The following is a 27,953-nucleotide window of genomic DNA, read 5'->3' as shown; positions in this document are numbered from 1 at the left end:
ATACAGTACACATCCATCACTAATTTGTCATCCTTTCTTAACAAGAATCTCTTCTGAGCGCAAGCCATATAAAAATTCTCACTTTTTTTTTGTAAAGCTGCTTTCCACAGGCTGTTATAAAAAGGACAGCGAAGGCCACTATTATTAAGAAATTTGTAGAAAAAGTTTATTGTAAAACAACCTCCTGAGTTTCCACAGGGAGACATCACCCATTCGAGACGGTCTTACATGAGAGAGAGGGCTTCTTTGAGGGTATATAATTGATCCATTTGTTGTTTTGTAAGAGGTCCTCTTACTTTAACTTTCTAAGAGAGTGTTCTCTATGATTATTGCGAGGCAACCATGTAATCCTGCCTTACTCAATTAGCATAGAGCTCAGTAAATAAAGAAGAAAGCTTCAAAGGCCCCAGTCAGCTATCCTCCCAAGGGCGGATGTTCTTGCTATTTCCCAATTTAAATGATAAATAGTTTCAAAAGACTTTAAGTTGTTTACTGATGTCTTTCCAAATAGAAGATAAACTTTTGAGATTTTTTCTAATCATCGTTCCAAATTACTTCCGGCGATAGGAAACTCTTTGAATAAGGTTTCATCAAGAAGAGTCATCCTCCTGCAAAAACTTTCAAGCCTATTTTGCAATAAATGCTAGATCCATTTACTAGATATATTTTAGGAGAAGGCTGTCTATGGCAACTACTAATATAGTTGTTTTTTCCAGGTAAAAGGTCTTCATATCTTATCTTCTCCTTAACTATCATCCAATTTTGTTCATACATTTTAATGCCCTTAAATAACTTGGACAGAGGGAGAAGAATGGTTTGGTTGGTGAGTCCTCGGAGTTATGGAGGTGCCGCAGTAATCGCATGCTTGCTCACAACAGGCACTTACAAGTCTTAGAGGTACCCCGAGAGAGAGCCTCGTCATCGGCATATGGGCTTTCTTTAAACTGAGCAGCGGAGAAGTGACTGGGGCTGGTCGGAGGATATGGTCTTGTACATCGGCTAGTTCAGCACCAATATATAGAGCTCCTCATCCTCCTCTCTCGTGCAGTTCCTCTTCACCGTCCATAGCAGCAGCGAGTTCAGCGCCGCCTTCAGCCCCTTCAACTGCATCTCTTTTCCTTCTTGAGAGTAGGCATAGCATAATCAGCCCACCATCTATTCGACAAAAAACCCAGTTAGTCATAGTAGATCCTGGCCACCACCCGTTCGACATCTGCTATTAATATCTCCTACTGTGAGCTATTGAAGATAAATCTCTCTCTTTTTTGTTGTTTTGTTCTCTTCCTGTGCATGGGACCAAATGATAAGATCGAACATAGAGCTCTTTCTTTTAGTTTTCCTGTTTCTTTCTACGGTGGTTGTTCCTTCCAAAAGAACGCATCATTTCTTTATGACTTGCTACTGTTTGATGATATTCCTATTTGAAACTTTTAATATTAAATTTACTTATGATAACTTTTGATGATGATTTCTTATTTGGTTGTTGATTGCAGTTGTCACCGCTAGTGCAGTACAGGATTAACTTGTATACTAAATTTGCAGCCCAAGGTCGTCGCAATTTCAAATGCATTTTCCTTTGCAAATCCAAAGGCTCCTGTTTATCCACGGCTCGCACAAGGAAGATCTTGGAATGAGGTAAGCTGATCATGGCCTGCTCCTTTTAATTTACTGCTTAATTTCTTTTTGTCTTTTGCTGGACTATCAAATGTTAAAGAGAATCTTTTATAGCACTTCGTTGGAGTTTTATTCTTTGTATGTGTTGCTAGTGGCACCCATGGCACCCACTAGTGTCTCCAGATGAATGGAAATGGCCCTGGTAGCGAGGTTGAAAACTAGTGCAGATTTAGATATTGTGTTACATAAGAAAGTAGATATAATTCTCCAGTGCCCAGTTTGATAGTGTGTGGAGTCAACAGAACAAGATCTGTTAGTGGGACTGCAAAATCCCCTTCTTGTTTCAATGGTTTCTTTTTACCCCATATTAGACTAGTCCAGAATATGTCTAATGAGCACAACTTTTACCCTGTGCCCGAGGGCAGATTTGGATGAGCAACCATATGCCTAGATGACTTATTGTATCCTACTTCTGTTGAGCAATATTTCGAGTTATTGTCTGTTGCTATCTATTATAAGATGGCTTCCATGCTTGCATTTGTGTTTGGTCAGCCACAAGTTGTTTCAATTTAGTAAATAAAATAGAATCCACTTATCCTTACTCTAACCTCAACACAAATGAGTGCTTAGCTAACAATGAAATATGTGATATCATAGAGCTACAAATTGAGATTTGAATGTACTTCCTGTGGTGATAATATGAATAGGAGTGCAATGGCTGTTGAGAAAATGTACCTCGAAACTCGAAACGACTTCGAAACTCGAAACGACTGCAAATTGAATTCGGCTCAAGTTTGTTTGAAAAAGTCTGTGCCAACTGAATGGAGTCGACCCCTAGCATCTAGGAGTCGACTCATGTGAAGCTTGAGTCGACCCAGGGATGAGGGGGTCGACTCGCATCTGCCACATTGAAGAAACAGAGAGTAGTTTTTTGGGTTGCTTGCTGGAGTCGACTCCTGCAGGTTGAAGGAGTCGACTCTCTCAGGAAGACAGAGCGTGCCAGTTTCGGTGCTGATACTTGGAGTTGACCCGAGGATGTCCGAGTCAACTCGAACTTATCGGGAGTCGACCCCTGAAAGTGAAGAGTCGACTCCTGATCACGGGATTCATTGAAACGATGGCAAGATGGGTTTTTTTGACTTAGGGTTTCGTAGGGAAGTTTCCTTATGTGTTGAAAACCTATAAATAGGGTTTTTTGGTGAACCCTAGAGGTGATGAGAGCGGCTGTAGAGAGTTTCTTTTGGAGTCCTATCTCTCTTGTAAGCCCTAGGTGTGCAATCTCCAACGGAAAAGAGAAATCATTGTAACCTTTGCTGAATATATTGAAATCTGTGTGTGTGGCCTCCGTGGACGTAACCCGTATTGGGATGAACCACGTAAAATTATTGTCTTCGTGATTATTTGATTTTATTCTCTACTACTTCTTCTTCTCGATTCGTCTTTCCGCAGTTTGGACGCAGGAAAGGGAACAGTACGATTGAGGGTGAGTCCTTTCATCGCACAACAATGGCATGGCACAGCGCAATCTACACTGGCATGGCACAGTTAATTTGCAGTGGAACAACACAGTTTATTAAATCTGAACTGGAATTCTATTCCAGTTGCTTGAAAAAGGTTAAAGAAAATATCTTAATTATATAAAGAATAGGGTCTCAACAATTTGATTCATGATAGTTGTAAATTTAGTTCCAAAATATCTCATCTTGATATGACACTAGAAACTCTTGTAAGGATCCACATAAAGTTGTGTAAAAAAAATGCACTTATGGCTCAATTTTGAGAGATATATATTAAGAAAGTAAAAGTGGATAATAAGCCTCTGACAAGATTTGATGGATGTTATAGAAGAATTGGAGATGTTATAGGAACATACATTATATTGCCTTCGATTTTTGTAATAAACTTATTAACATAATACACTTTATAAATTATTTTATTACTTTTGTATACAAATTTATATAATCATGATCTACGAACTTGATTTACTTTTGTTTTGCAGGTGGCGCCTGTTTAGGCATGGGATGAATTGCTTTGGACTTCAATTTTTCTTTTCTATGTTTCTGTCCACAGTTTCTAATAAATTGTAAAAAATACTTTTGGTTTATCACAACTTGTCCCAAAAGCTTAAGTTGATAGGATGAAATAGTTTTATTTATATATTTTATATTTTCTTACAAAATGAACAAAAGAGCACAAAGACTTGGGTATCGACCATGAGAGCGGCAAGGGACTAGACTAGTGCGCGCGCTTCCTTCTACCTACGACGTATCATCTGGAAATTTTAGCAGTACCTTGAGACTTTAAGCATGCTCTTATCCTTAGAAAAGATAAAAGATAAGGAAGGTCACTATGTTCCTTGAAAACAAATTTTGAAAAAGGATAGTAAGAGGGGAGAAAAAGAAGATATTGGTCGTATCACTTCTTTTGTATCTCTCCAAGACTCCCAACACCAGCACAGCCAGGTATTATGGCAGAGATATTACCATCAACCGTCTAATTTTAATTTTTTAATAGAAAAATTGCAGAAACAACCCTACAAATTTAGGCTTTTTACGGTTAAATCTCAAATTTTAAAAAGTATTATTTAGCTGCTATAACTTCAAAATTATTGCAATGTAGTCCGGCCGCCTGTTACAAAACATTATCACGTGAGAGTCAGCCTAATAACTAAACTTCGATAAAATCGCAAAACTGTCATTCCCACTAATTTTGCAAGAGGTTCATCTTTCGACATGAATTGAGGATAAGGGGAAGGAGAGCCACGTAGACAGAGCGCTTTGAGATCGGCGCAAATGAATGAATGACAAAAGATATAGCACTTCGAGATGTGTGCATATAGCCGAATGAGAAAGGATGAGGTGTTCCGATATGTGCAAGCGAATGAATGATAGAGGATGTGGTGCTTTGAGATGTGTGCGGAGTAGATGAATAATAGAAAATAAAGATCTATGCACGTAGATGGACAATGGAGGACGAAGTACTTTGAGATCTATGTAGGTCGATAGATGACAAAGGATGGAGAACTTTAAGATCTGCATAAGTGAATGGATAATAGAGGATGGAGTGCTTTGAGATTTGTGCAGATAGATGGATATGAAGAGGATGGATTGCTTTGAAATCTGTGCAAGTGGATGGATTATAAAGACTAAAGCACTTGAGATCCGTGTAGATAAATGGATGATAGAAGATGAGGCGCTTTGAGATCTGTGCAAATGGATATATGATAGAGGACATGGTGCTTTGGGAGCTGTGCATGTGGATGGATGATAGAGGATGGATCATTTTGAGACCTATACGGATGGATGAATGATAGAGGATGGAGTATTTTGGGGTCCGTATAAGTAGATAGATGGCAAAGGATGGAGTACTTTGAGATTTGTGCAAGCGGATGGATGATAAAAAGGACGAAGCTCTTTGTGATATGTGTAGGTAGATGGATGTTAGAGAATGAAACGCTTTAAGATCTATGCAGACCAATAAATGATAGAGGACAGAATGCCTTGAGATCTATATAGGTGGATGGATAGTAAAGGATGAAGTGCTTTATTAAATAAAATAGTCCTACAATCATTTGGGTTCGGGTTGTCTATTTCACGCAAAAGAGTGATTGATCTTCTGTCGCAACATAAATCATTGGACGACGCTATGCACAAATCTAAAATTACTCCAAACTCCTTCAATCATCCTCTATATAGATCTCGAAGCAATTATTGCATGTTCCAAGAGTAAATTCTAGCAAAGGAAGATGAATCCTTCGTATCCAAGAGAAATCAGTTGATTGCTGCAAAAAAATTTCAGTGCATTTTATACTCGCAGCTTGTACAATTTAGTCAAGATCAATATAAAAGGTCCCCATCTATCAAGTGACATTTACCGTAAAGCTAAAGAAAAGAAAAAGAAAGCCAAACCCTTTTTTTTTTTTGATGGGGGTGATGAAAGGGAAAGCCAACCCAATTCAGTCCTTCTGTACATGCAGTAAGGTTCGCTGTTTCGCTTTTTGCGAGCTATATTTTATTCCTTTTCAACTGCCGTCACCTTTGTGCGAATGGTTACCGGTGGCACGTCCGCCAAAAGTCGCTGCCCGCTGCATTTGCGAGCCAAGATTCCGCCGTATGGTCAGTGCTCTGATGGACGTTACAATCTTCCGTTACGTCCCTGCGAGCGCTCGTGATGCACAAATGCATGGGCTAGCTGTGATGCACAAATGCATGGGCTGTGTTATTTCTCATATATAAATTTAATAATACCTCCCATTAAGCACAATGAAAAATCTAATCCACCCAAAACCATGTCTAAGAAGAAACGAATGGATGTGAATGATAGTAACTATTAGTCCAATAATTGGCTCCATTTGTTTCTGCCACTTTTAGGGATTCATTGGCAGCCACAAAAACAGTCAAGATACGGTCAGACCAATAGTTATCCAAGAGTTGTCCAAGAGTTGCCATATATGCATACTCGAGTTGTGATCCTCTCTATTTGATGTTTTCGGTTGCATTGATCTGTACATCCTTTGGTGACCACCACATCATGTGATCATAGAGAAAAATATCTATCAAACATTTAAAAGCAAACTGTCTTGTATAACATGTAACTTGGTATTAGGGATGCAAATAGGTCGGATCGGATCAGATTATGAGTGATCCCGACCTAACCCGATTTCTTGTCGAGTCCTAATTTTGGACCCATGGGATCGAGTCAGGTCGGATCCACCGCTACAATTTTTGACCCAATAGGTCATTCGGGTCGGGTCGGATCCGTGTAACCCAGACTCAACCCGAAAAATTTGGATCCGGTTCGGATCCGGTTCGGATCCGATTCGGATTAACCCATCCATAGCTTCAGAACTTGTATTTGCACCCCCGCGAGGTGCAGTCGCGAGCCCAAATAATTTTACAGGTTCGGGTTGGATAAGGTCGGATCGTAAAATTAAAATCCAAAATTACCTAAATTTTAAATGGTCGGGTCGGATCTGAATTCCGTAAACCCAGACTCGACCTAAGAAATGAAATGGATCCAATTTTAGGATCCGACCCGGACCCATGGGTCCTCCAAAATGAGTCGAACCGGATCAGGTCTAAGCAAGTCGGATCATGGATCAACCCGACCTATTTGCAGCCTTACTTGACATGGCCTGTTGGGATATACTCCACTGAGCCCTGCATTGTTTATTTTCAGCTCTTCCATCCGCCTTAATTCTCAGTTTTGGTTGTTTTGGTGTTTTTGCTTGAGAACCACTTTGTACCAGCTGAGGCCCCTTCTTTGGTTCTGTTTGTTTCTTATTTTTGTTTTAGCTGCTCTCTTCTGTTTGTTTCTTTTGGTTGCTGACTCTCTTGCTCAGATAGTAATAGACCTTTCTCTCTGCATCTCTTTGCTTAATTTTCAACAAAGGCTGGGAGGTTTATTACCTCCTTTTCATTAAAAAAACAAAAAAAAAAAAAAAGAAACTTGGGGTGACCTGCCGTATCCTATTTGGCAGCCTTCCATCTCCGTGATTAAATGATGTGGCTGCCATGTGGCTCTCCATGGTTTAAAATATGCACCACAAAGGATCATGCGCCTCTGTTGTAAAAAAGGGGTCTGTATTTTAGAAGAGAAGGGCATATATTCATCATCAAATCACTGGAACCATAACTAAAGGCTGAGGGGAAAAAAATACAAAGTATATGGAAAAAAAAAGAAGAAAGAAAGTGGAGCAAACGCGTCCTACATAACCTAGCCGCTTTGGTGCTCGCCTATAGCTTATTTAAGTGATAAGCTCCCCAGCACTTGTGGTAGGTAGCTTCCATCTTGAGTCCAATCTTCCTTCTTCTTCTTCTTCTTCTTCTTCTTCTTCTTCTTCTTCTTCTTCGGAGAAGCACAAAGGGTATCCCCTCTATCCTTCATCCAACTCCTAGGCAAGGTCTCGCTTCTCTCTTTCTCATCGCAAAGTCTCAAGTCCTCCCCGCGGTTCTCTAATGGAAGAGAAGGGCTACACGCTGGATGGCTCTGTTGATCTCCGTGGGCGACCGGTTCTTGCTTCTCAAACCGGCAGGTGGAGAGCGTGTGCCTTCCTAGTAGGTATGTCTAGCTGCATCCTTATCCCTTCATGTTTTCTAGGGTCATATCACGATATCGTTTCTTTATTACAGCAATCTGTTTCGAATTAATCATCTTAATTTACAGGTAAATAAATGAATGCTTTTTTATTCTTTTGATTGAAGGAATACTTTCCCCTAGATTCCACAAACGGATTTGTTTCTAAACATAACACGCGTGTATCTTTAGCTTTATCTATGTCGCTCCCCAAACCCAGCACCTAGATCGGCTATATGACATGGCCGCATACTATCTAGGACAAATCACTAGAGAATATGCAATATCTGAAAATTTATTACAACCTCAATATTATTAAATAATAATGATCTCAATCCATAACAAATAATAAAACTAGAACAATTATAAAATTTAATCATCCAGTTGGTTTCAGTAATAGCCTGTCTATTCATCTTTTTATCCTTAATTCTAACTACAACTAAGTACCAAGTTTTTTGCAACTCTGAAAGAAAAAGAAAAAAAAATGGTGTGAGTTTTACAACCCACTAAAAATCTTCAAAGCACCACATCCATTAGTCTGATTATGCAAATATAAATTATACTCATATGTACATCCATCATAGTATCAATTACAAGCATACATGATTAAAATATGGTTTAATGAAAAAACCATTTTAAAAGAATTCTTACATCTTACTTATCTTAATCATTAGCATATCATATATATACACAAAATATCTATAATCAAACAGACGAGTGTACAAAGATTCTTACCTCTATGCCAACAATCCAGATAGACTAATCACCTGTCCACACCGCGATCTATGAATCCAGATGCGCAGAACCCTACTCGACATTTTCTTGCTCTAAAGATTGTTCTCCTATAGAACCAAATCAATATAAAAAATTATCTGAGGTATTTTACAACCCAGAACCCTCTACTAGTCCACTAAAGGATCCACCATCACGTAGCAATCTCAAACAAAGCTACTACCAAATCTTTTTAACCAAGAATTTTTTCGGATCAACTAGAGAGAAAAAACACCAAGATAGAGCGAGAAGTCAAGTCATAAACTCATGACCCCTCATAGGGTTATATAATGCTAACCCGAAACCCTTCGTACAGCTGCATAATGCCGACCCAAGGCCAATACCGGCTCGAAGCTTCAGGTCACGCAACATTGGTCGGGATCCCTCTAATGGTCAGGCCGACTTTACAAAGTACCTAGACCCGCCACTATCAACTAAAATATGTAGAGAGAGAAAAAATGATAAAGAGAGAGAACAAGAGAGAAGAACTAGAGAGAGGAGAGAGAAAATAAGAGAAGAAGAAGAGAGCTATAAGGCCATTTCTCCTTCCCTCCCTCTCTTTCCTGAAATAGGCACTTGGTGGCAGCAGTCGCTCGTGGTCGATGATCCTAGCAGCCGACAACCCACGGCGTCATCGGCGGCGTGCCACAACCGACAACGATCGATAAAAATGGAAGAAAAAGATGAAATAGGGGATACACTATTCACGATTATTCCGGCGACTCACTGACCGGATTTCGACAAATAGACGGTGGCATAACAACCAAAAGAAGGAGAGAAATGCCAACCACCACGACTCACTTTCGGCGAGCTCTCCCGGCCGGATCGACGGTGAAATCCCCGAGATCCTTCGTGGTAACAAACTAAAAATTGCTCTCAAATTCGGCTACGATGGAGGATGGCTTCGAAGGTGGAGTGAGGTTCGTTTAAATAGGCATGGAGGCTAGGGTTCCTAGCCTCCGATGCAGATGAAGAGGAGTCGGAGACGGTCTCCTCTTCCGACTCAAAGAGGAGAACTTGTTCCCTTTTTGCCTATTTCAGTGGTGGATAGGGCAAAGCATCGGGTCTTACAATCTCCCCATATCCTTCATATATGTTTGGTAAGGAGAGAGATCATGGAAGTTTAGTTGAGTGGTTAGAGTAGTATAGAAGGGATCCTTGTTGTGCTTCTTTGTAGCTATAATGAAGTACTTTTTTCCCAAAAATTTCTTTTTACTAGATAGGTTTGCATGAAAGCTACTTTGTCTCCTCAAATGATCACGCAGGCTATGAAGCATTTGAAAGGATGGCCTTCAATGGTATCGCCTCAAATCTGGTGGTTTATTTGACAACCCAACTACACGAGGACACAGTCTCATCAGTGAGGAGCGTTAACAACTGGTCGGGTTCAGTTTGGATCACGCCGATCCTTGGAGCCTACATCGCCGATACCTACTTCGGCCGGTTCTGGACCTTCACAATTTCGGCTCTCATCTACGTCTCAGTAAGTGATAATTGCAACCATAATTCCAATTTAAGGAAATAAGCATGGTGTAATAAGAACATGTAGCTTCATCATCGGCTGGTGAAGGTTGGAGTGTGACAGGAAGCTAGGTGACATCACGGGGAGTAATTTATTTATTTATTTTTGTTGTGGGAGGACGGGCCTATGATTTGGATGGCAACTAGAATGCATGATTGGAGATGGAAAATGCACGAGTTTGTTCTGGTTCGCACATTCATTATGATTTAATTTTGAAAGACAAGGGAGTGATGAACCCAATCCTCATATCAATTGTCTCATTCCCCGGAGTTGCTTTCCTTCCACCCACCAGCTTGGTGACGGGGAAAGCCAACCTACCCCAACACGGCTAGGGCCTACAGTTGCTTCATCATCAGGGAAACATGATAGACCTTGCTCCATTAATGACATGTATAGAAGAGGACACCCGTGATAAGAAAACACAACGAACCAGCAACTAGAAAATAAGTTTTAGAATTAGTATCACATAAACTTCAATTTGGTTTTATTCTTTTTCCTTCTTCAAGTGGAATCAGGCCTCCAAAGGTTGTGGAATCCCTAATAATGTAAGATAATTTGGCGAGCAGTACGTCGATGATCTCTGCTGACCCATGTAGTGCCACTTTTATCTTAATGGTATGTGGGCCGTGTTTTGCTGCAACACCTTTACACCCTCTTCCTTCTGCTGCCGCAGGGCATGGTCCTCTTGACAATGGCGGTCTCCCTCAAGTCTCTAAGGCCAACTTGCACCCATGGGGTCTGCAGCAAGGCGACGCCATCTCAGATCGCCTTCTTCTTTGCATCACTCTACGTCATTTCCATCGGAGCTGGGGGGACCAAGCCTAACATATCCACATTCGGCGCGGACCAGTTTGATGACTTCGACCCCGACGAGAAGAAGCTAAAGCTGTCCTTCTTCAACTGGTGGATGTTCAGTACCTTCATGGGGGCCCTCATCGCCACCCTCGGCCTCGTGTACATCCAGGAGAACTTGGGGTGGGGCGTGGGGTACGGCATCCCCACCGGCGGGCTCATGGTCTCCCTCCTCATCTTCTACTTTGGCACGCCGAATTATAGGCACAAGGTTAGGAGGACTGAGAGCCCAGCGAAGGAGATTTTTAAAGTTTGTTCTACCGCTTTCGCTAATCGAGGGTTCGAGCTACCTGATGACCCGGCGGCGCTCTACGAGCTCGAGCCGCAGCATTATATGATCGCCGGAAAGCGGCGAGTGCATCACACTTCAGCTTTCAGGTAATTAAACTCTCATACATCGCTCGAAGCGGGCGATTCTAAGCTTTGGTATATTAACGTACTAATTCTGTCACGTAGAAAACCCTAGGATTTACTCAGTTGCGACCCAAATGGTTGCACCATGGATTTTCCGAGTAAGGCTGTTCTGTGTTCGTGGTGTCCGAGAATTGGACTGTGCTGAATATAGTACAGCCTGCAGCAGCAAATTTAGATGGGCTGCATGAGATGGATCAGATTTACTGTGGACCTAAGATAAAATTATTTCAGATGGATTTATTTCATCTTAAGATAAAATTATTATTAAATGGATACCTTTTATCACAGGTTCGTCGTGGATCTGGTTCATCTAATAAATTTTATTGCGTAATAATTTGACACCTGAACGGTGATAGTTGACGTTGAGTTCGGAAGTATGCGGAGTAAAGCAAGGACGTGGTTCCCAATTAAGGGGCGAAGCCCAACCTGAATTGCACCAATATTCTGCTACGTCGGATAGGTTGGTGGGTGGGTATAGTAGGGGTGTTAATGGAGAATAAAACCGCGCTTTCCGGTGGCCGACCTGAAGGGAGTAGTGGAGAACGTAATCATGAGAAACGACTGCAGTTGTCTGCTTGAAACTTTAGCAGAATCAAATCAAATTTTACAACATTTTAGAAAGAGCAATGCTTAAGGAATTTGCGAAAGATTCTTATTTGAAAGTAATTATTCGAATAAAATGTACAGCTTTTTTTTTAAAAAAAAAGAAAATCCTCTCCCACAAATTTGAAAGCCCTGACATTCATAAAAATTCTTGCCTGACATCATTGGAGAGTGAAAAGGAAAAGAAAAGAAAGGCCTAATTGGCATCAAGCGAATTTACATTATACTCACTGAGCCATCTGTAAAAAACTTTTTCTAGAGCTAATTGGCATGAGACCAAAGGCTGGTGCTGTACTGACCCATCAGATAGTCGGATGAGTATTGAACCCAATTGATATTCTCTAGGCCGAGTTCACTTAAGCCTTACCAATGACTAATTTATTGGGCCTGGGCTTTGGCCATGTCTTTGACTGGAGTATCATGACAAAGACTCAAGCAAACTGGATCTTTAGCGCAAAAGAATGATTAACCTTTCTTTGCAGGAAAACACCACTGGATCACCCACCGCATAGATCAAAAAGCGCTTGGATATCCATCATTCATCTGTTGATATAGATATCAAAGCAAGCAACTGATGATCCAACGGTGAATTCATGCAAAGAAAGGTTAATCATTCTATCGCACGAAAAATACACCCTGCTATATACACACCCTCAAAAAAAAAGAAAAAAAGAGAGAGCCAGTAGTCCTCTCTTTAATGGTTTTTTTCAAAAAGAAATCTCTAATTATTTTCTACGGAAGTAGAAGCCTAATTCAAGTCTAAAATCACCTAGGACTTGTTATTTGAGCCTGGCCGTGACCTTAATGTGCAAGCCTAAGTCTTTAAGTTCTTCAAGCCGGGAAAATTGATGGCATGAAGGCAACCCAACCCCCATAGAATGGCATACAGCATCGCATTTTATTTGTAGTACGTGGCAAGATTCATGGGCATGTCTAGAGAACTTCAACAAGGCTCACTTCATCACCCTGTTAGTGATCCTGAGTAGTTTATAGGTTTCTAGACAAAGCAGCATTGAAGGAAGGGACCAAAGCCTGCACAGTGAACCAAGTGGAAGAGACTAAGCTGGTGTTTGGCATGAGCATCATCTGGCTCGCCACCCTCATTCCCAACATCATCACGGCCCAGGTCGGCACCCTCTTCGTCAAACAAGGCACCACCCTGCGCCGAGTCCTCGGCCATGGCTTCCAGATCCCCGCCGCATCTCTCGGGAGCTTCATCATCATTTCCATGCTCCTCTCCATTCCCATATACGACCGCTACTTCGTCCCCTTCATGCAGCGCCGCACCGGGAACCCCCGAGGCATCACCCTCCTGCAGCGGCTCGGCATCGGGTTTGGCTTCCAAGTTCTCGTGACAATTGTTGCCTCCCTCGTCGAGCTCAAACGAATGCATGTCATCAAGTCGCACGGTATGAATGGCCCCAAAGACATCGTGCCCATGAGCATCTTCTGGCTGCTGCCTCAGTACATTTTGCTAGGGGTGGGCGACGTCTTCAACGCCGTCGGATTGCTGGAATTCTTCTATGATCAGTCCCCAGAGGACATGCAGAGCTTGGGGACGACGTTCTTTACTAGCGGGATCGGCGTCGGCAACTTTCTCAACAGCCTTTTGGTGACCGTCGTCGATAAGTTGACGAGGAGAGGTGGAGGGAAGAGCTGGATCGGGAACAACTTGAACGACTCGCATCTGGACTACTACTATGGATTTCTGACGGCTATCTCAGTGATCAATCTGGTGGTCTTCTTCTGGGTTTCGATCATGTACAACTACAAGAAGGAGACGTTGGAGATGACGGAGGGGAAGGCGCTGTGCGTCCAGATGGAAGGGAAGGACGTCGTGGATGCGCCCCCAAGTTCTCTAGGTTAGTAGGTTTGCGAGTGTGACAGGAATTGCTTGCAGGCTTCTAATGACTGTAGGATGGATCTATGGGACTACGGTTTGTTTCCATTTGGCTGATGCTCTGTTAAAATGAAATCCTTCACCATCGGTTTGTAGGTCGATTGGTCATCCTCTTAAGGCATTGGAGCTAGGTGGAATTAATATGTTTTCTTTAGGCATTGGAGCTAGGCTCAAGCATAGTTGTCGGTCGTAATATATTTTCTTTGTTTTTAGGCCCTCGGGCCTCCCATGTTACCCGGAAAAACCGAAAAAAGAAGAAGAAGAGGTGGAATGGTGTTGCTAGAGCTCCGGATTTTCTCTTAAATATACTGCTTGTTATATGGATGTGCACACAAATTTCAAAATGTCAACAAGAGTTGGGTCCTGTCGTTGGAACCAATACTCAAGGACTTGCTCTTGATTAAAACTTAGGTGTGGCATTACCACCGTATTTTTCAAAAATAAAAACAAAAATAGGAATATTTATCTATAGCATTAAGATAAGTTGGAGTTTATAGGCAATAAACCATCACACCATCATTATAAAAAATGGTCTATTACGTTCAACAGATCTTATTACCATTAATAATTTTAAGACAGCAAATTTATGTCCATTACATTCAACAAATCTTCATGGCCGTTGATTATAATAAAAAGACGGCAAATTTATGAATTAACATAGTTTAATATATATATGAGACACAATTATGAATTTCATAATAAAGCCACCAAGCAAACCAAATTAATTCGCTTTCCTGCAATTCATGCGAATCTCGCCCCGGTTGCCTGTCAGTGGACTAATATTTCCCATCTTCAACATAGACACGGCAAAGTCAGCCCAAAAGGCATAGGGGTTAGCACTATAGAAACTGACCAAGCCATCGCTTACACCCTGACCACGCTTGAATAGCTGTTGGTCCGAGTGCAAGAGCCCCCTCCCATGCAGCAACCCGTTGAAGTAAGCTGTGTCGAATCTCGCCGGGGTCGCGTCCAACGATGCAAGGTTGTCATCCCCACCCGAGGTTGGGCAATAGTTGCGAAGAATGCTTGCAAAGCCTCGGTCGATGTTGGTCTCGTTGTAGAGCCTGTCCCTAAAGCTTGTGCATCGAGCCAGCCCAATCGTGTGGCCGCCAGATAAAACCACTAGATCTTTAAGATCTAGCCCGTGTGATCGGAAGTTGGAGAGGAGCTGAGAGAAGTTAAAGACGGGGGGCGGGATGTCATTATTAGCATCATTTAGGCTCGCTGTCCTCGAGTCTCTTCTTCCTAGTAGTACCATATAAGGAGGTCCTCCCAACTGCAGTAAAGTATTTTGTTAGAATAAATTCTCATAAGAAGGAAACATGTTCGAAGGAAACAAAGGCTAAGAATTACAAACTATCGAGTTTTACTAAGTACTTGATCTAGATATTTCTTTTATCGTTTCTTTGGAATGTTTGACAGTGCCTTTTCTAATGACGAAGTCATATCCAAATATGTTGAGCTAAAAACCATATTTTCTGCTTCTAAATTTAAATAAATACGATCAATCATATCGGGAGGAAATGGTGTTGAGGTTGGGATATGGCATTGGCTGGCAGCACGGTATAATTTGGAGCCTTTGGTTGGAGAAGAATTAGAGGTTTTCGATAACAAGTGGCTGGGAGATCCGATCGAGTAACAATATGAGAGAAGGATCGAGCTATGGAAGACAGTTTTTGCACCAAACTCCAGTTGTTCCTTGCTTCTATTTTTGCGTGTTTCTGGAAGCAATAAATCTTTGCTTTAAATTTTTTTGATTTTTTTTTGGAAATAATTTGAGAAAATTAGGAGGTTTTATGGTACTGGGATTTTTGAAACAGAAACAAAAGAAATACCAAAGGGGCCTCTATTATTCCATTTGCACGCGCCCCATAATTTCTCATTCAGAAGAAAACGAGAGAGCAACTCACCGCCGCGACGGAGTCACGAGCTGCAATTGCCAAGATATCCGCACACGACACAACATTGCCATGGCATGCTTCGTTGACGGCGTTCTTGATCTCGTCGACCACATCGAATCCCCTCACGGAGTTCAAGTTAGGTTTCGCGGTCTTCTCTCCAGTGAAACCGGGGGCATCATCCAACAGAATCGATCCATCACAACCCTGCAAAACAAAATATATATAAGTATGCACATCAAATCAATACTCTCTGCTTTCCTTTTAAGAAATAAACGAATGAAAGAAAGAAATTAGTGATAAACAATTCCGGACAAATGGGATGACAAGCTAGCTTTACGTTAACGAAGCAGTCGTGGAAGTGCAGTCGGAGCAAAGACGCTCCCATGCGTGGTTCCCGCGCCACCGCTCTCTCCACCACTGCCTTTATGGCGGGCAGTGCTTCTGGGCATACGTGGTCGTAGAAGTCGGGGCATAGCTGAGCCCTCGATGCGAGAGCTAATGCAGCTATTAGGAGGACAAGCATGGAGAAACTGCAACCGGCCATGAGGATTTGTGATGATATCTATGGCGCTCTTGTTAGCTAAAGGATCTGGACGGGTCTTTATGTAGACGAGAGTTAAGATATTTTTATTCCTCCATGGCAGCATACGAGGTTCGATAGCGTAAAAAGAGAGTGCTTGACTTCGTCTATAGATAGATGTTTCCTCCGACTTATATCAGAAAAAAGACTTCGTCTACAGATGTTGTTTTTCTTCCTTCTACTTAGTCTGCAGGTTCCGGTGATTGGACGCGACAAATCTGCTAGATTTACGTGGTTTCGAACCTATCTCGACAAGTCTGCAGGTTCCTTCCTCTCTACTATTCGAGAAACCTCTCTGTTTTCATGAACCTGCTACAGGTCCGTAAGCTAGATAAATAATGCATATTGTCCGCGACTTCTCCTAATTGCATAAGAAAGACAGAAACGGTATTTAGATCGCAGGCGACTGATCGGCTGCGCGGTCACCCAACATTCCCCGAGTATATCGATGGAGTGGCCATTATCAATAGCCCATCTGACCTCCGGCGGCACCACCTTCCTCTTGACTATTCATGAAACCTCTCTGTTTTCATAAACCTGCTACGGGTCCGTAAGCTAGATAAATAATGCATATTGTCCGAGACTTCTAATTGCATCAGAAACGGTATTTAGAACGCGCAACATACACTAAACTACTCACGTGAGGCATTTATTTAGTTAATCATGCCAAACTGACCTGTTCCAAATTTCAATGCAAGCGGGTAGCATCATGTGTCTGCTAGAATTTGCCTAGAAACATTTTCATTCTTCCTTTTGAGAAGAACTTGCCTAGAAACATGCTGTAACCTGCATATTGGTAGCGACAAAAGCCTAATATATTGAGTTGCTACAGAAATGTAAACCTCAAACATGATGGATCAAATAAATATGACTCCAATTTAAGGAATGAAATATGAATGTGTCAACTAGGCAGTAGCTGCTGAAATCACTATATACCTACTTCCAACTGCTTTTTATTTTATTTTTCTTCGCTTCATATATTTTCTGTTTCCTTCTTGGACAAGAAAACTGTCTTTTCTCAATGCATGCCCTTCTGGTTGGTTCAAATAGAAATTATACCCTAGGGCCCGTATACTAGCTCAATAGTATATAAGACCAATTATTTTTTGCCACATTGAATGCCTGGCCACCTCAGCATTAGAAAGGAAAAGAAAGAGGAAGCGCGCACTCCACCCCCTCTCCGAGTGGATAGAGCTCTAGCAGTTGTCCTCTTCAGAGCGAACAGCGAAGTGTTGGCGTTGTCCATGTCTTGATCGCCTGAGCAAATGGTAGAAAGCTAGTGCCTCCTATATCCTCCATCTCCTGAGACTAGTGAGAGTTGTTCGTCTTCAAGATTAATAATGTGGTAGCTATCCATAGTGGTATACGATTTTGCTTTACAAAAGTTGAATTTCACTACAGAAAAAGTCGGTTTTGCCGACGCTTTTTTGCCGACGCTTTTTACAAGCGTCGGCAAGTTTCGTTCTAGCGTCAAAATTTGCCGACGCTTGTAAAAAGCGTCGGAAAAAGACGACGCTAATAAGCATCGGCGTAGTCTCGGGCCTAAGACGACGCTAAAAAGCGTCGTCGGAAGCCAAACCCAACCCTCTTCTAACCACCCCCATCGGAAGCTTCCCTCACACACCAGTCTCTCTCTCTCTACCCTCGTGCCTCATCTCTCTCATCCCTCCTCCCTCCTCTCTTCGGGTTTCCGTTTTCCCGGCCACCGCCCTCATCTCTCTCGCCCATTCCTCGTCTTCTCTGGGAGGGAGGTGGAGGACCCGGCCACCAAGGCCGAGATGAAGGCCATGGCGGCCATGGCGCTGTGGCAGTTGGCCAAGAACAACCCTTCCATTTGCAAGAGCATCACCGAGTCCCGCGCCCTCCTCTGCTTCGCTGTCCTCCTCGAGAAGGGCTCCGGCGACGTGCGCTACTACTCTGCCATGTCCATCATGGAGATCGACTGCGTCGCCGAGCACAACCCTGACCTCCGCCACTCCGCCTTCAAGCCCACCTCGCCTGCCGCCAAGGCGGTCGTCGACCAGCTCCTCCGGATCGCCGACAAGGGCGTCTTCGACGATCTTCTGATTTCCAGCATCACTGCTCTCGGCTGACTGTCGAAGACCTTCCGGGCGACGGAGACGCGGATCATCGGGCCTCTGGTGCGGCTGCTGGACGAGAGGGAAGCCATCGTGTCGAGGGAGCAGCCGCCATCATTGAAGCCGGAGGGGCCAAGCACCTCGTCCAGCTGGTGTATTTTGGGGAGCAGCTCCAGACCGAGGCGTTGATTCTCGTGTTACATCTCCCTCAACGTGCCGGAGAGTGAGGATCTCGCACAGGCAGGGGTCCCTGCGGTCCTCACCTGGGCTTCGAAACAGGGGCACTTGGTGCAGGACTCCAGGGTGGACTCCTCCTTGCCGGAGGCCAGAGGTCGGATGGAGCTCTTATCAGTCAAGAGGATCTCGATGATCGACGACATTGAGATCATCCTCCTCCTTCCAGGTTCATCTTTGCTTTATGGTTCCTTTAGATCTTTGCTTTATGGTTCCTTTATGGTTCATCTTTGCCCCGGTTCCTTTAGATCTTTGATAGATTCAATTTGTATTGGCTCCTCTTTCAAGGAATCTTTGTAAAATTTCTTCTTCCATGCCATGAACCATCAGCTCTCCTTCCAGGCCAGCGAGCGCCATGCCCGTTCTCCTCTTTCTTTTTTAATTTTTTTTTTAAAAAACAGGTGGCTAATGCCGACGCTTATAAGCGTCGGCGTTGAATCTTTTAGCGACGCTTTTATTAGCGTTGGGAAAGTTCTGTTTTTGCCGACGCTTTCCTTTAGCGTCGGCAAAAACCGGACCCACGCCCACCTGCCCGACGTCTGACCCACGCTTTTGGGTGCATGGGATGGAAATTCGCCGACGCTTAAAAGCGTCGGTATAGACCAAAAAAACCGCCGGGAGATATCTTTTCTTTTGTAGTGTTTGTAGCGGCTATTTTTGGCAAGTTGGCAGGATTAGCCACTGGAGCATGCTTCGAACAATGCACGGCCTCTGGTTTTCTTTCAGCCAGTCTTAGTAGAATCGGACCAAAAGCTAAAAATCACTACGTATCACACTCAGCCACACACATGAAAAAAAAGAAAAGAGAAAACAGAGCTAAAAGAAAAAGAAAAAAAAATATGACGTTAGTAAGCGAAGCTTGAGCAAAGTATATACAAAATTTAGAGTATGCCCAATCTGAAAACTCTTAAAACTCACATTATAAAATTAGGAGATATTCAATTAATATGCGGTTGAAACCTCGTTAAAAAAACAGTACAGAATTAATTAGGAATTGGCCCAATCTGGAGCCAATCACCTTGTGACAAGATAATCAGTTTAGTTCTCGATTAAAGGTTGATCAAAGTCACTAGAATAGGGAAAAGGAGAACAAAACTATGATTTGCTAAAAAAATGAAAAGAACTATTGAAGGCTATCTTCTACATCGTCCCCTCTAATGACCATCTATCACCCGCCAGCACCACTACGTTGTCTAAAGAGAGTCATGGAGGTTTCACTATCTCAATGTTATACCAAGCAGAAAGCACAAAAAGCAGCTGAAATATATCGTGTGACAAATTGAGCAGAGCTAGCAGCTTAAATTGATGTGCTATTTTTATACTGATGCCACCGGAATAAGGTTTATTTGTTATAGAGATGCCATATTGAAAGAAGAGTTGGAGTCTAAATTGGATGCATGGCCAGGCCCTTCCAAAAAGGGACTCAACTTCAGGGCTGTGCATGAGATGGTTCGGGGACGTTTTGGAGTAATGATAGAATTGGCCTGGTTCATGTAACACTCTTGGCACCTAACGTAGTAGCCTTTAGAAATTTCTAATTTTTATGATATTACTCCATTGTTTTATGGTGGTTTCTTTTACATATTAGGGCACATTTGGATGATTAGGCTAAAAATATTATTGGATTCGTAGATTGAGCCAGTATAACCAGTAAAATCATAGAATTATAGAATGAGCTAGATTTATTTTCAAAGGTACCCAGAAATAGCTTTGGAGTATTGGTCTGCTGTAATCCTATAACTTTGCTGGTTGTATTGGCCCAGTCCATGAATACAATTGGATTTTCAACCTAATCATCAAAACAGATCCTTAATATTTAAATCAAATGTTCAAATTAGTTGTAGGCATAGCTGAACATGGGTTGGACTGTGGCATAGAAAATATCAAATTTTACATAAGCCTAGCTGGAAATCTGATTAATGAATAGAGTGTAGGCTCGAGGCCCAGCCCATCATCAGCTCTAGTTGAGTAGTTGTAGGTATTACAATACATCCCACATATTATAATAGGAACAACCCTCAAAAAAGAGTTTACAAGATCTTGGATTCCAATAGACTTGCCCGTCTCAAACCAATCCAACACTACGACTCAGGAATTAGAGTTTGACCTGGGCCTGTTTGCATTTTGCCTCCGTCACGCCCCCGTCTTCTGTAAGATGGAGAAGTTTAAAGAATTGAGAAGAAGCAAGGTAAGTCCTCTGTTTTCCACCAAAGGCTCAGTCTTATGCAAAGCTAGCATAAGACTTAATCTTATGAGTTGAAGGGATCTGATCTTCTCATGCAAGTCATGCAAGTGAAGGGGCATTGAGCTATTGGAGAAGAGGAATATGGAATACGATTAGAAAGTTTTTTATGGGCAGGCCATCCGTTTTTTTATACTATCTTGTCCTTGGAGTTCAGCAAGCACAAGCTAAGATGGGACCATTTCAAGCAACCACGATGGAAGACCTAATCCTGTCACATTCATGGGAGCTACTTCTCATGTATAATTGAACGACATATAAATGAAAATGGATGAGAGCAAAGTCATACAGTTCCTCGAAATTATTTTGTAATGCTTCTGAGATCCTCTCCTTCACCATTCGCTACCCCTCTAGTGAAACTCCACACGCTAACGAAACCAATCTGGCAAGTTCTTGGACCAACCAATAAAATGCATGCTTTCTTCCTTCCTTTCTTTCTTTTGAGAATACTATGGGGATGCATAATAACATATAGTCTACTGTATTTGCCAACCACCACTCCGTCTTTTTTCTGGCCTTCCACCTTTGTTTGGCGAGAGAATCACTTTTATTTAGGTGTGAAACCATGTACTATGCAGCATTGGGTGGCTCTGAGTAAAGGAAGGAAAAAAAAAGCTCCTTCAATTGTCGTGCTATCCTAGAAATACTTCAGTTCGCCATGTCACGAAATGCATCAACAACTTTGATTCCAACAAGACTTGCACCACATCATTTTAACTCGACTAATTTCTTTGGTCCCACAAAACAAGAACAAAGATATACATTGCTATAAAGCAAAACTAGTTGTGTAATATGAAAACAAAATAAGGAAGACGGCCTCCAACATCGTAGTGTGTGACGGTGGTAGGTTGGTTTTCTAGAGTCCAGCGCTGCCGGTACCATTTCCGAAGGGATTAGTATTGCGATTTCCGAGGAAGCGGACGAACCCTTGCAAGTCTCAGGAGCTTCCCGACTGCATGGGGAGAATCAAATCAGTCGTACCTTATGTCTCCTCTCCTTTAATGCTGAGAACCTGAGATTGTAGGGGCACAGGCAAACATGGCAGGAAACCCTAGACCCAGTTCAGTTCAGTCGACTAGATCAAGGAGTACACCGGCCCACTGGCCCCACCTCCTATTCTTCGTACAAAAAAAAAAAAAACTAGAATTTTACTTGACTAATTTAGGGAACATTCGGATGCAATCGGAACAACTTAACTATTAGTTTTCCAATAAGAGAAGAAGGAAAGCTCGGATGCATAGTAAGACAAATGAACTCTAAAATTTTGATCATGAACCATGAAATATTGGAAGAACTCGTTGTAGGGGAAAAAATAAAAAGAAAAGAAATATTGGAAGAAAGCTAAGGCATCAGAGACAATCAAAGGCATAATTCAACAACACGTTCTAAGTAAGTATGAGCTTCTAACGATCAACTAAGTCTGAAATCCAGGAGAAAAATTAAGGTACTCCTCCAACAAGTTCTTCCTTTATTTCAGATGGTTCATGACTAAATAAAATCGAAATCTTTAGCTGAAGTATGGAACATTTTCACTGGCGATGGAACTGTAGTCCGTGGAGCTCGACGCAGCGGTGTACATAGAAGAGGAAGATGCGGCGGCTGGTGCTGCAGGAGGGGCCGTAGGAGTTGTGATGGGTGGCGGTGCGGCGACCGAGACCTCCCCAGAGGAGGCTAGAAGAGCAGCAGCATGAGATGTAGGAAGGACGGTAGCACTCGCAGACCTGTACTTGTAATTCAATATCTCAGCTCTGACCGCTGCGAGCTCCGCCTCCAAGGCCTGGACCTGTTGCTGTAACTCCGAGATTGCCCCCATGCACCCATAGACGGGGTCCCTCAGCCTCACATTCGCTTCATAAACAAGACTGTTGGCCGCGTCGGCCCTCCGGCTCTCCGGAACCTCCTAATTATAAGAATCAGCAAAGTAAATTACCAAGGAATTTAATGGAGATGATGGATGTGAGGAAAGAGTAGGAGCTTTTTACCATTAGCATCTTTGACACGTTGCTTGCACCAAAGACTTTGTGAACTGAAGCAAACTTTTGGGGGTCGTGAGGGGGAAAATAAGGAGAGAAAGGGCATTCGTGGGCACATCGCCGTCTCAAGAGCTTGCAAGCGGCGCATGGAGTGATGGCGTTTGAGGTTCCCACCGGACCTGGCAGGTGACCGCGTGCCTTGCGATCGGGAACATCGGGTTCCCTCTTGATCTTCTTCCCTACTTCATCAAGCCTCTCCCTGTGATGCAATCAAGAAAGGGAAAACAAAAGTTAGAGGGATGTCAAGGGAAGAGCAACCTAGGATTAGGGTTTTGGTGTATTTTTTGACCACCCATAAACAAAATTCCTTCCCAGATGTAAGTAATCTAGTGATGGGGTCTGTGGTGTCAGTTCGAGATTACCCATGAGCAAAAAGATTGAAGAAGGTCAAGTCTTCATGGCTTCCAGGATCAAATAAGGAAAGAAAAAAAAAAAGGTAAAGAGGATCATAGACTTTGGGTTTGGATTCTTTGTATTTCTGACGAGAAGATTCTTTTCTTCTGTTCCTTACCTTGCTGGGGACATTCAGGCATGCTCTTTGAGAATGGGGAGGAAGATCGAGAGAGAGGGAGATAAGAGAGAGATGGAATATGAAGAAAGAAGGGAGTGCTTGAAAGGCAAGGTATTTAGGGGAAAGTGGGCGTAAGCTTATATCACAGATAACCAGAAAAGAAGCTTAGAAGAAAGAACAAAAAGGGAAAGATAAAGAGAAAAATGAACGAAACTTAGTGGGATATATTTTGTGTTACTGTTCAGTAATGGATCCCCTGCAGTTGATGAAGATTGGAGAGAAGGGAGAGAGGAAGTATTTGATGGTTAGAGAGAGGGGGGGTGGGGGGTTGTTGGAGTAGCCTTCTGTTGCAGAGAATGCCAGCTCTGGCACCGCTTGCTCGCATGGAATCCCTCCAGATGTTGACTTCTGTGAGATCAAAGCAAGGGTTTGGCTTGTCAAGAATCCTCAATAGGGAGTCTTAAAATATCTTTTGCTTCCTGCTGGGGTCTTTTCATTTAGCTAACTTAAAACCCACCCAACCTTGCTAGTCACCAGACTATATATATATTGATAGAGAAATTCGCATAAATGCACTTAGAAAACAAATTGAACAACGTTAATCAATGCTTAAAGATCAGATGTTTCTGGTTAATGGTATTAGCTAATGTAGATGTGGCGGTGGTTTGATATCAATATCAAGGAAAGGAACATTGACATCTTAATGATGCAAGGAATACACAGCTTGAAACAAAATTCACATGTTCAAAAGGATATGACAGCAATTGAGATTTTTGAGTGGTTGTTTCATCATAGTCGGATGGCTGTCATATTCGGGGACTGCCATCGTTGTAGCTTATGACATGTCCAAATAAAGATGACAATTGGGACATCAATTCATGCTGGGCATCATTCAAACTGAGATGTTTTATGTGAAGGGCAAACCATTTTAAAGAATATTAAATACATCAGAGTGAATGCAGTTTATAATGTTGCTCAGCATGCTAAGAAAAGCAGAAACCATTGCACAACAAAATCATCTTTCTTTTTCAATGCTGTTTAATTTACAAAATATATGTCTATCAGAGTAAATTTTGAAGGAGGTGTTCACCTACCCTGCTCCCGCCGAGGTGTGACTCGGCAGAGGATCTATTACATCGAGGGGCTCTATGCGGAGTCCTAGCTCTGTAGAGAAGGGAATTATGAGAGCATACCTGGCCTACCGCATCTGGTTGGATAGAAATGCCTGCATGTTTGAGGACAGGAGGATGCCAGCGAGGATAGTGGCGGAGAGAGAGCTTTGATCCATGTTGCAGAGGCTTCCATCGTGACCATACTGACTTCCTGTGGGATGACTAAAGACATCTGGGGTGCCCGTACTGCTTTCACAGTGCCCAGGTTTGCCTTTCTTTCTTGGGTACCCCCACCCCCTAGTTATCTCAAAGTAAATTTCGATGGTGGTATGTCGGTGAATGGAACCGTGGAAGGAGTGGAATTTGTTATCAGAGACTATCTTGGCATGCTAATTACAGCCGGAGGTCGGCGTACCCCAGGTTTGACTGGATGCGGGGAGTGGACAGGTATGAGGTTGACCATCCACTGTTTTGTGAGATCTACAGATTGGCCTGAAAGTTTACCTCCTTTCAGGCAGCACATGTATTTCAGCAGGCAAATAGACCAGTGGACTGGGTCGCTTCTTTTGTAAGCCGGCACTCCGGAGAGCTCATCTAGACGACATTGACAATTCTACCCTCTTTTTGTATCTTTTACTTTTCTTTGACTTGACAGGATGTACTCATGTTAGAGTTATATGAAATATCGTTTTTACCAAAAAAAAATAAAATAAAAATGGAGTTTGTATTGCTTTTCTTCTTCATTTATCCCCTTAGAGAAGCTGCATAAGAAAATGCCAATTTAAGCTTGACTAAAGGTAAATGACTAGCTGAATGCTCATAAAACTTGACGCTTTTTTCCTTTGCTCTTGGAGAAATGAATCAAACCAATTGCTTGAGCAAGAAATGTGAATGACAAAATATAGTTTTGATCTATATATGGAATATTAATATTATCTGATACCTCGTAAACATAGTCACTATCTTGAAGTAAAAGTAATGCATTATAAAGACACGCATTTACATGGGCATCATGAGGACCAAGTTGATGGTTACACTTCTTAGATTGTTGAGTTGTCTATTTTTAAGTGTACTGTCTTTGATAGCAATCTAATTGACACCTAGAAACTAAGCTCTGAAGTGTTATTATCAAAAATGAATACATGCTCCATATATCTAACAGCATTTCTTCCGCTTAGAGTTGATCTCCAATGCATATCCCACATATTTTAGCTTTTCGTCAGTCCAACCGGGATTTGTTCTTTGCTTTCCCCGAGGAGACAGGCATTTAGCCTTTAATTAGCAACATAGATCACGGATTATAATTACTATAAATAAATTACGCAAACTATATAATTTTACTTTTCTCTTTCGTATAAAACTCTAAGAAGATCTAAAATCCAGTTTCTTAATCCTACAATCTTGTACCATGAACTTATATATGTGAACACGCCAAGCCTGTCTTACTGTGTGTTTCCGCTAGAGTGGTGCTAAGGTGCTGAAACAGAGACTTGGTATCAAGACCCTCGTAGGGTGGAGAAGAACAGCTACATCAGCCACCACAGGAGCAGGCAAGTTTATAGGCTTGAAGTTGGTCTAACAAGATTTATTAAATCAGATTGGTAAATCAGATTTATTATATATATATATATATATATATATATATATATATATTGGTAAATCTGATTTATTAAACCAATCTAGAATTAAAACATCCGTGGGAATCAAATCTATATTTTATATTTTGATTCCATCTTCTTGCTAGGTTGATGAGAAATAAAAAGAAAGGGATATAAAAGCAAGATGAGCCTATGGGTGGGAGAGGCGGAGTTGCCTAGGGCCCTCCGTGATCTTTTGCTTTTTGATTTTCTTGGCTATACTTCCGTTTTAAGCAAAAAAAAAAAGGAGCAAGATGAGCCTAAGTTAGCTAGGTGATGGTTTGTTTTGTTTAAAAAAAATGAAAAAAACTATTTATATGTATCTTGTAAGAAAATGGCACAACTATTCTTGTTTGAGCAGTATTTTATGTCTACGAAATTGCTCTGTTGCATTCAGACCCAATTTAAGCTCTTAAATCTCAGCGTGCTTCCCCAACCCAAATGATACTCTTGAGACAAGCTCCACGTAGAACCCTAGAAGCGGCCCCCATTAGAAAAACCCTAAACCCGGCACCATGCAATCCCTCATGGGATTCAAAGCCCTAGCCTTCAACCCACGAAGCCCATGGGCTGTTTTCTAACCTCACACACCTAACATTTGTCTAGGAGAAATGGTCAAGAACAATGAATGTAGACTCCACCTACTCTCCTGAAAAGACTCCAAGAAGAGAAAAGTGTATATATCATGATCAGGTGAGGGATTAAGACTTAATTTAAGTTTCATACATAGTAGGGCTTTGGTTGGGTAGTCAAAACTTCAAACTTGTCCCTTGATTGGATTTTTCAATCCGTCTCTCACTTTTTTCTTTTAAAAGAGCTCGCCCACTTAGGTCACTAGCGGCCAGTGTTTATTGTTCATCTCCATGACTACTGACATCAATTTTTTCTTTTAAAAAAAATATGTCACGACGCTTGCATTCATTTTGTATTCGCAAAATGATATCATCTATCCTTCACGTCCCTTCTTTTTCTTTCATTCTCTTTTCAAATAAAATTAAAACCATGCATCAAATGCTTGCTTCTTTTAAACTAGTCACATATTTCCACATTCTAAATGCTACTCAAATTTGAATAGAGATGCCACGATATTCTGTGTTATTCGTGATCATAAGCTTAACGAAAGCATCACATATTTAATCACATTCTGGACACTAGCTTGCAATAAATTCAAAACTCTGCCATTTCATCAAAATGACCTGGTATTTGGAGATTATGATATCATAAGCCAGTAGCATGCTTATCATCATAATTTTATTTGATTTACTTATGCAATGGTGAGTAATGCATGTGACATTATCTCACTTATTTGCTTGAAAAAGTATCGGATGGATGGTTACAGTCTCAACATTTGATGAAAAATTCAGCATACCTAATTTGAAGGAGTATATGATGAATGTTCACTATCTCGTTAACAATTGATATGTGTAGGTTTTGCTATCAGCCTTTTCTTTTTCCCTCCGAGGCTCTCCCCTTGTTTTCAAATTTCTATTTTCGTCTAGTGCATATTATTTATCTAATTTCTAAATTGAATTGCACATTCTTTGATTCCATGGCTCATTTATGTGTTTCATTCTTTTTTGTCAATATTATGTGAAAAATTGAAAATTACTTTTCTCGTATTATTTCCACGTTGATCTTTCGCTAAACAATCAATTACAATATTAAAGTAAATTTGTCAAAGGGATGATCTCTGTTATGTGTTCTTATATTTGTTTTGCTCTTCAATAAGGTTAAAGGACCATGAAGGAAACTAAGATGGTCGACTCCAAATTATTATCAATATAATCTAACTCTATATATTAAGATTATTTTTTTTTCTTCTAGACAACCTAAATTGTACTAAACAATATTTATATGATATCATGTTTACTTAT

At 41.7% G+C, this 27,953-nt stretch overlaps 3 protein-coding genes, 1 long non-coding RNA gene and 1 pseudogene across 5 annotated transcripts; 3 read left to right on the top strand and 2 right to left on the bottom strand.

The window, feature by feature from the left end:
- The first annotated feature begins 260 nt into the window (after positions 1-260).
- On the top strand, positions 261-3,749 carry LOC103696559. The gene is made up of 3 exons (XR_003383353.2): positions 261-716; positions 802-1,635; positions 3,614-3,749. It is a non-coding gene; the product is annotated as an uncharacterized LOC103696559 (long non-coding RNA).
- A 3,519-nt stretch (positions 3,750-7,268) lies between these two features.
- On the top strand, positions 7,269-14,069 carry LOC103696558 (protein NRT1/ PTR FAMILY 5.1-like). 2 transcript variants are annotated; one of them, XM_008778230.4, is made up of 4 exons: positions 7,269-7,674; positions 9,726-9,943; positions 10,656-11,212; positions 12,845-14,069. In XM_008778230.4, exons 1-4 carry the CDS (start codon positions 7,572-7,574, stop codon positions 13,716-13,718), a joined length of 1,752 nt encoding a protein of 583 aa, XP_008776452.2. In that variant the 5' UTR covers positions 7,269-7,571; the 3' UTR covers positions 13,719-14,069. The 2 variants fall into 2 exon arrangements, with proteins under 2 accessions (XP_008776452.2, XP_026656744.2); XM_026800943.2 differs by lacking the exon at positions 9,726-9,943 and having other exon boundaries at positions 7,570-7,674.
- Positions 14,070-14,462: 393 nt separating this feature from the next.
- On the bottom strand, positions 14,463-16,196 carry LOC103696561 (peroxidase 70-like). Its single transcript, XM_008778233.2, has 3 exons — positions 15,990-16,196; positions 15,662-15,856; positions 14,463-15,027 (listed from the first exon to the last, which is right to left on the bottom strand). Exons 1-3 carry the CDS (start codon positions 16,194-16,196, stop codon positions 14,473-14,475), a joined length of 957 nt encoding a protein of 318 aa, XP_008776455.1. The 3' UTR covers positions 14,463-14,472.
- A 484-nt stretch (positions 16,197-16,680) lies between these two features.
- LOC120112945 lies at positions 16,681-18,844 on the top strand (annotated as a pseudogene).
- A 3,125-nt stretch (positions 18,845-21,969) lies between these two features.
- Positions 21,970-23,593, bottom strand: LOC103696557 (LOB domain-containing protein 15-like). Its single transcript, XM_008778229.4, has 3 exons — positions 23,331-23,593; positions 22,769-23,018; positions 21,970-22,686 (listed from the first exon to the last, which is right to left on the bottom strand). The coding sequence occupies exons 1-3, from the start codon at positions 23,342-23,344 to the stop codon at positions 22,294-22,296; spliced, it is 657 nt and encodes a 218-aa protein (XP_008776451.1). The 5' UTR covers positions 23,345-23,593; the 3' UTR covers positions 21,970-22,293.
- Between the last annotated feature and the right edge of the window lie 4,360 nt (positions 23,594-27,953).

This window comes from Phoenix dactylifera, chromosome 13 (genome assembly GCF_009389715.1).
Source record: "Phoenix dactylifera cultivar Barhee BC4 chromosome 13, palm_55x_up_171113_PBpolish2nd_filt_p, whole genome shotgun sequence".
In the NCBI taxonomy this organism is placed as follows: Eukaryota; Viridiplantae; Streptophyta; class Magnoliopsida; order Arecales; family Arecaceae; genus Phoenix; species Phoenix dactylifera.
The sequence above is the reverse complement of the archived record's forward strand: the minus strand, read 5'-3'. Positions and strand labels throughout refer to the sequence as shown.

Bases quoted from the DNA above. Each gene is read 5' to 3' on its own strand.
- LOC103696561 (XM_008778233.2), bottom strand. From the start codon at position 16,196: ATGGCCGGTTGCAGTTTCTCCATGCTTGTCCTCCTAATAGCTGCATTA. The intron at 15,857-15,989 runs GTAAAGCTAGCT...TTTGTTTTGCAG, and splicing joins TCCACGACTGCTTCGTTAAC to GGTTGTGATGGATCGATTCT. The intron at 15,028-15,661 runs GTGAGTTGCTCT...ACTTTACTGCAG, and splicing joins CTCGTGACTCCGTCGCGGCG to TTGGGAGGACCTCCTTATAT.
- LOC103696558 (XM_008778230.4), top strand. From the start codon at position 7,572: ATGGAAGAGAAGGGCTACACGCTGGATGGCTCTGTTGATCTCCGTGGG. The intron at 7,675-9,725 runs GTATGTCTAGCT...ATGATCACGCAG, and splicing joins AGCGTGTGCCTTCCTAGTAG to GCTATGAAGCATTTGAAAGG. The intron at 9,944-10,655 runs GTAAGTGATAAT...CTGCTGCCGCAG, and splicing joins CGGCTCTCATCTACGTCTCA to GGCATGGTCCTCTTGACAAT.
- LOC103696557 (XM_008778229.4), bottom strand. The intron at 22,687-22,768 runs GTAAAAAGCTCC...TCTTATAATTAG, and splicing joins ACGTGTCAAAGATGCTAATG to GAGGTTCCGGAGAGCCGGAG.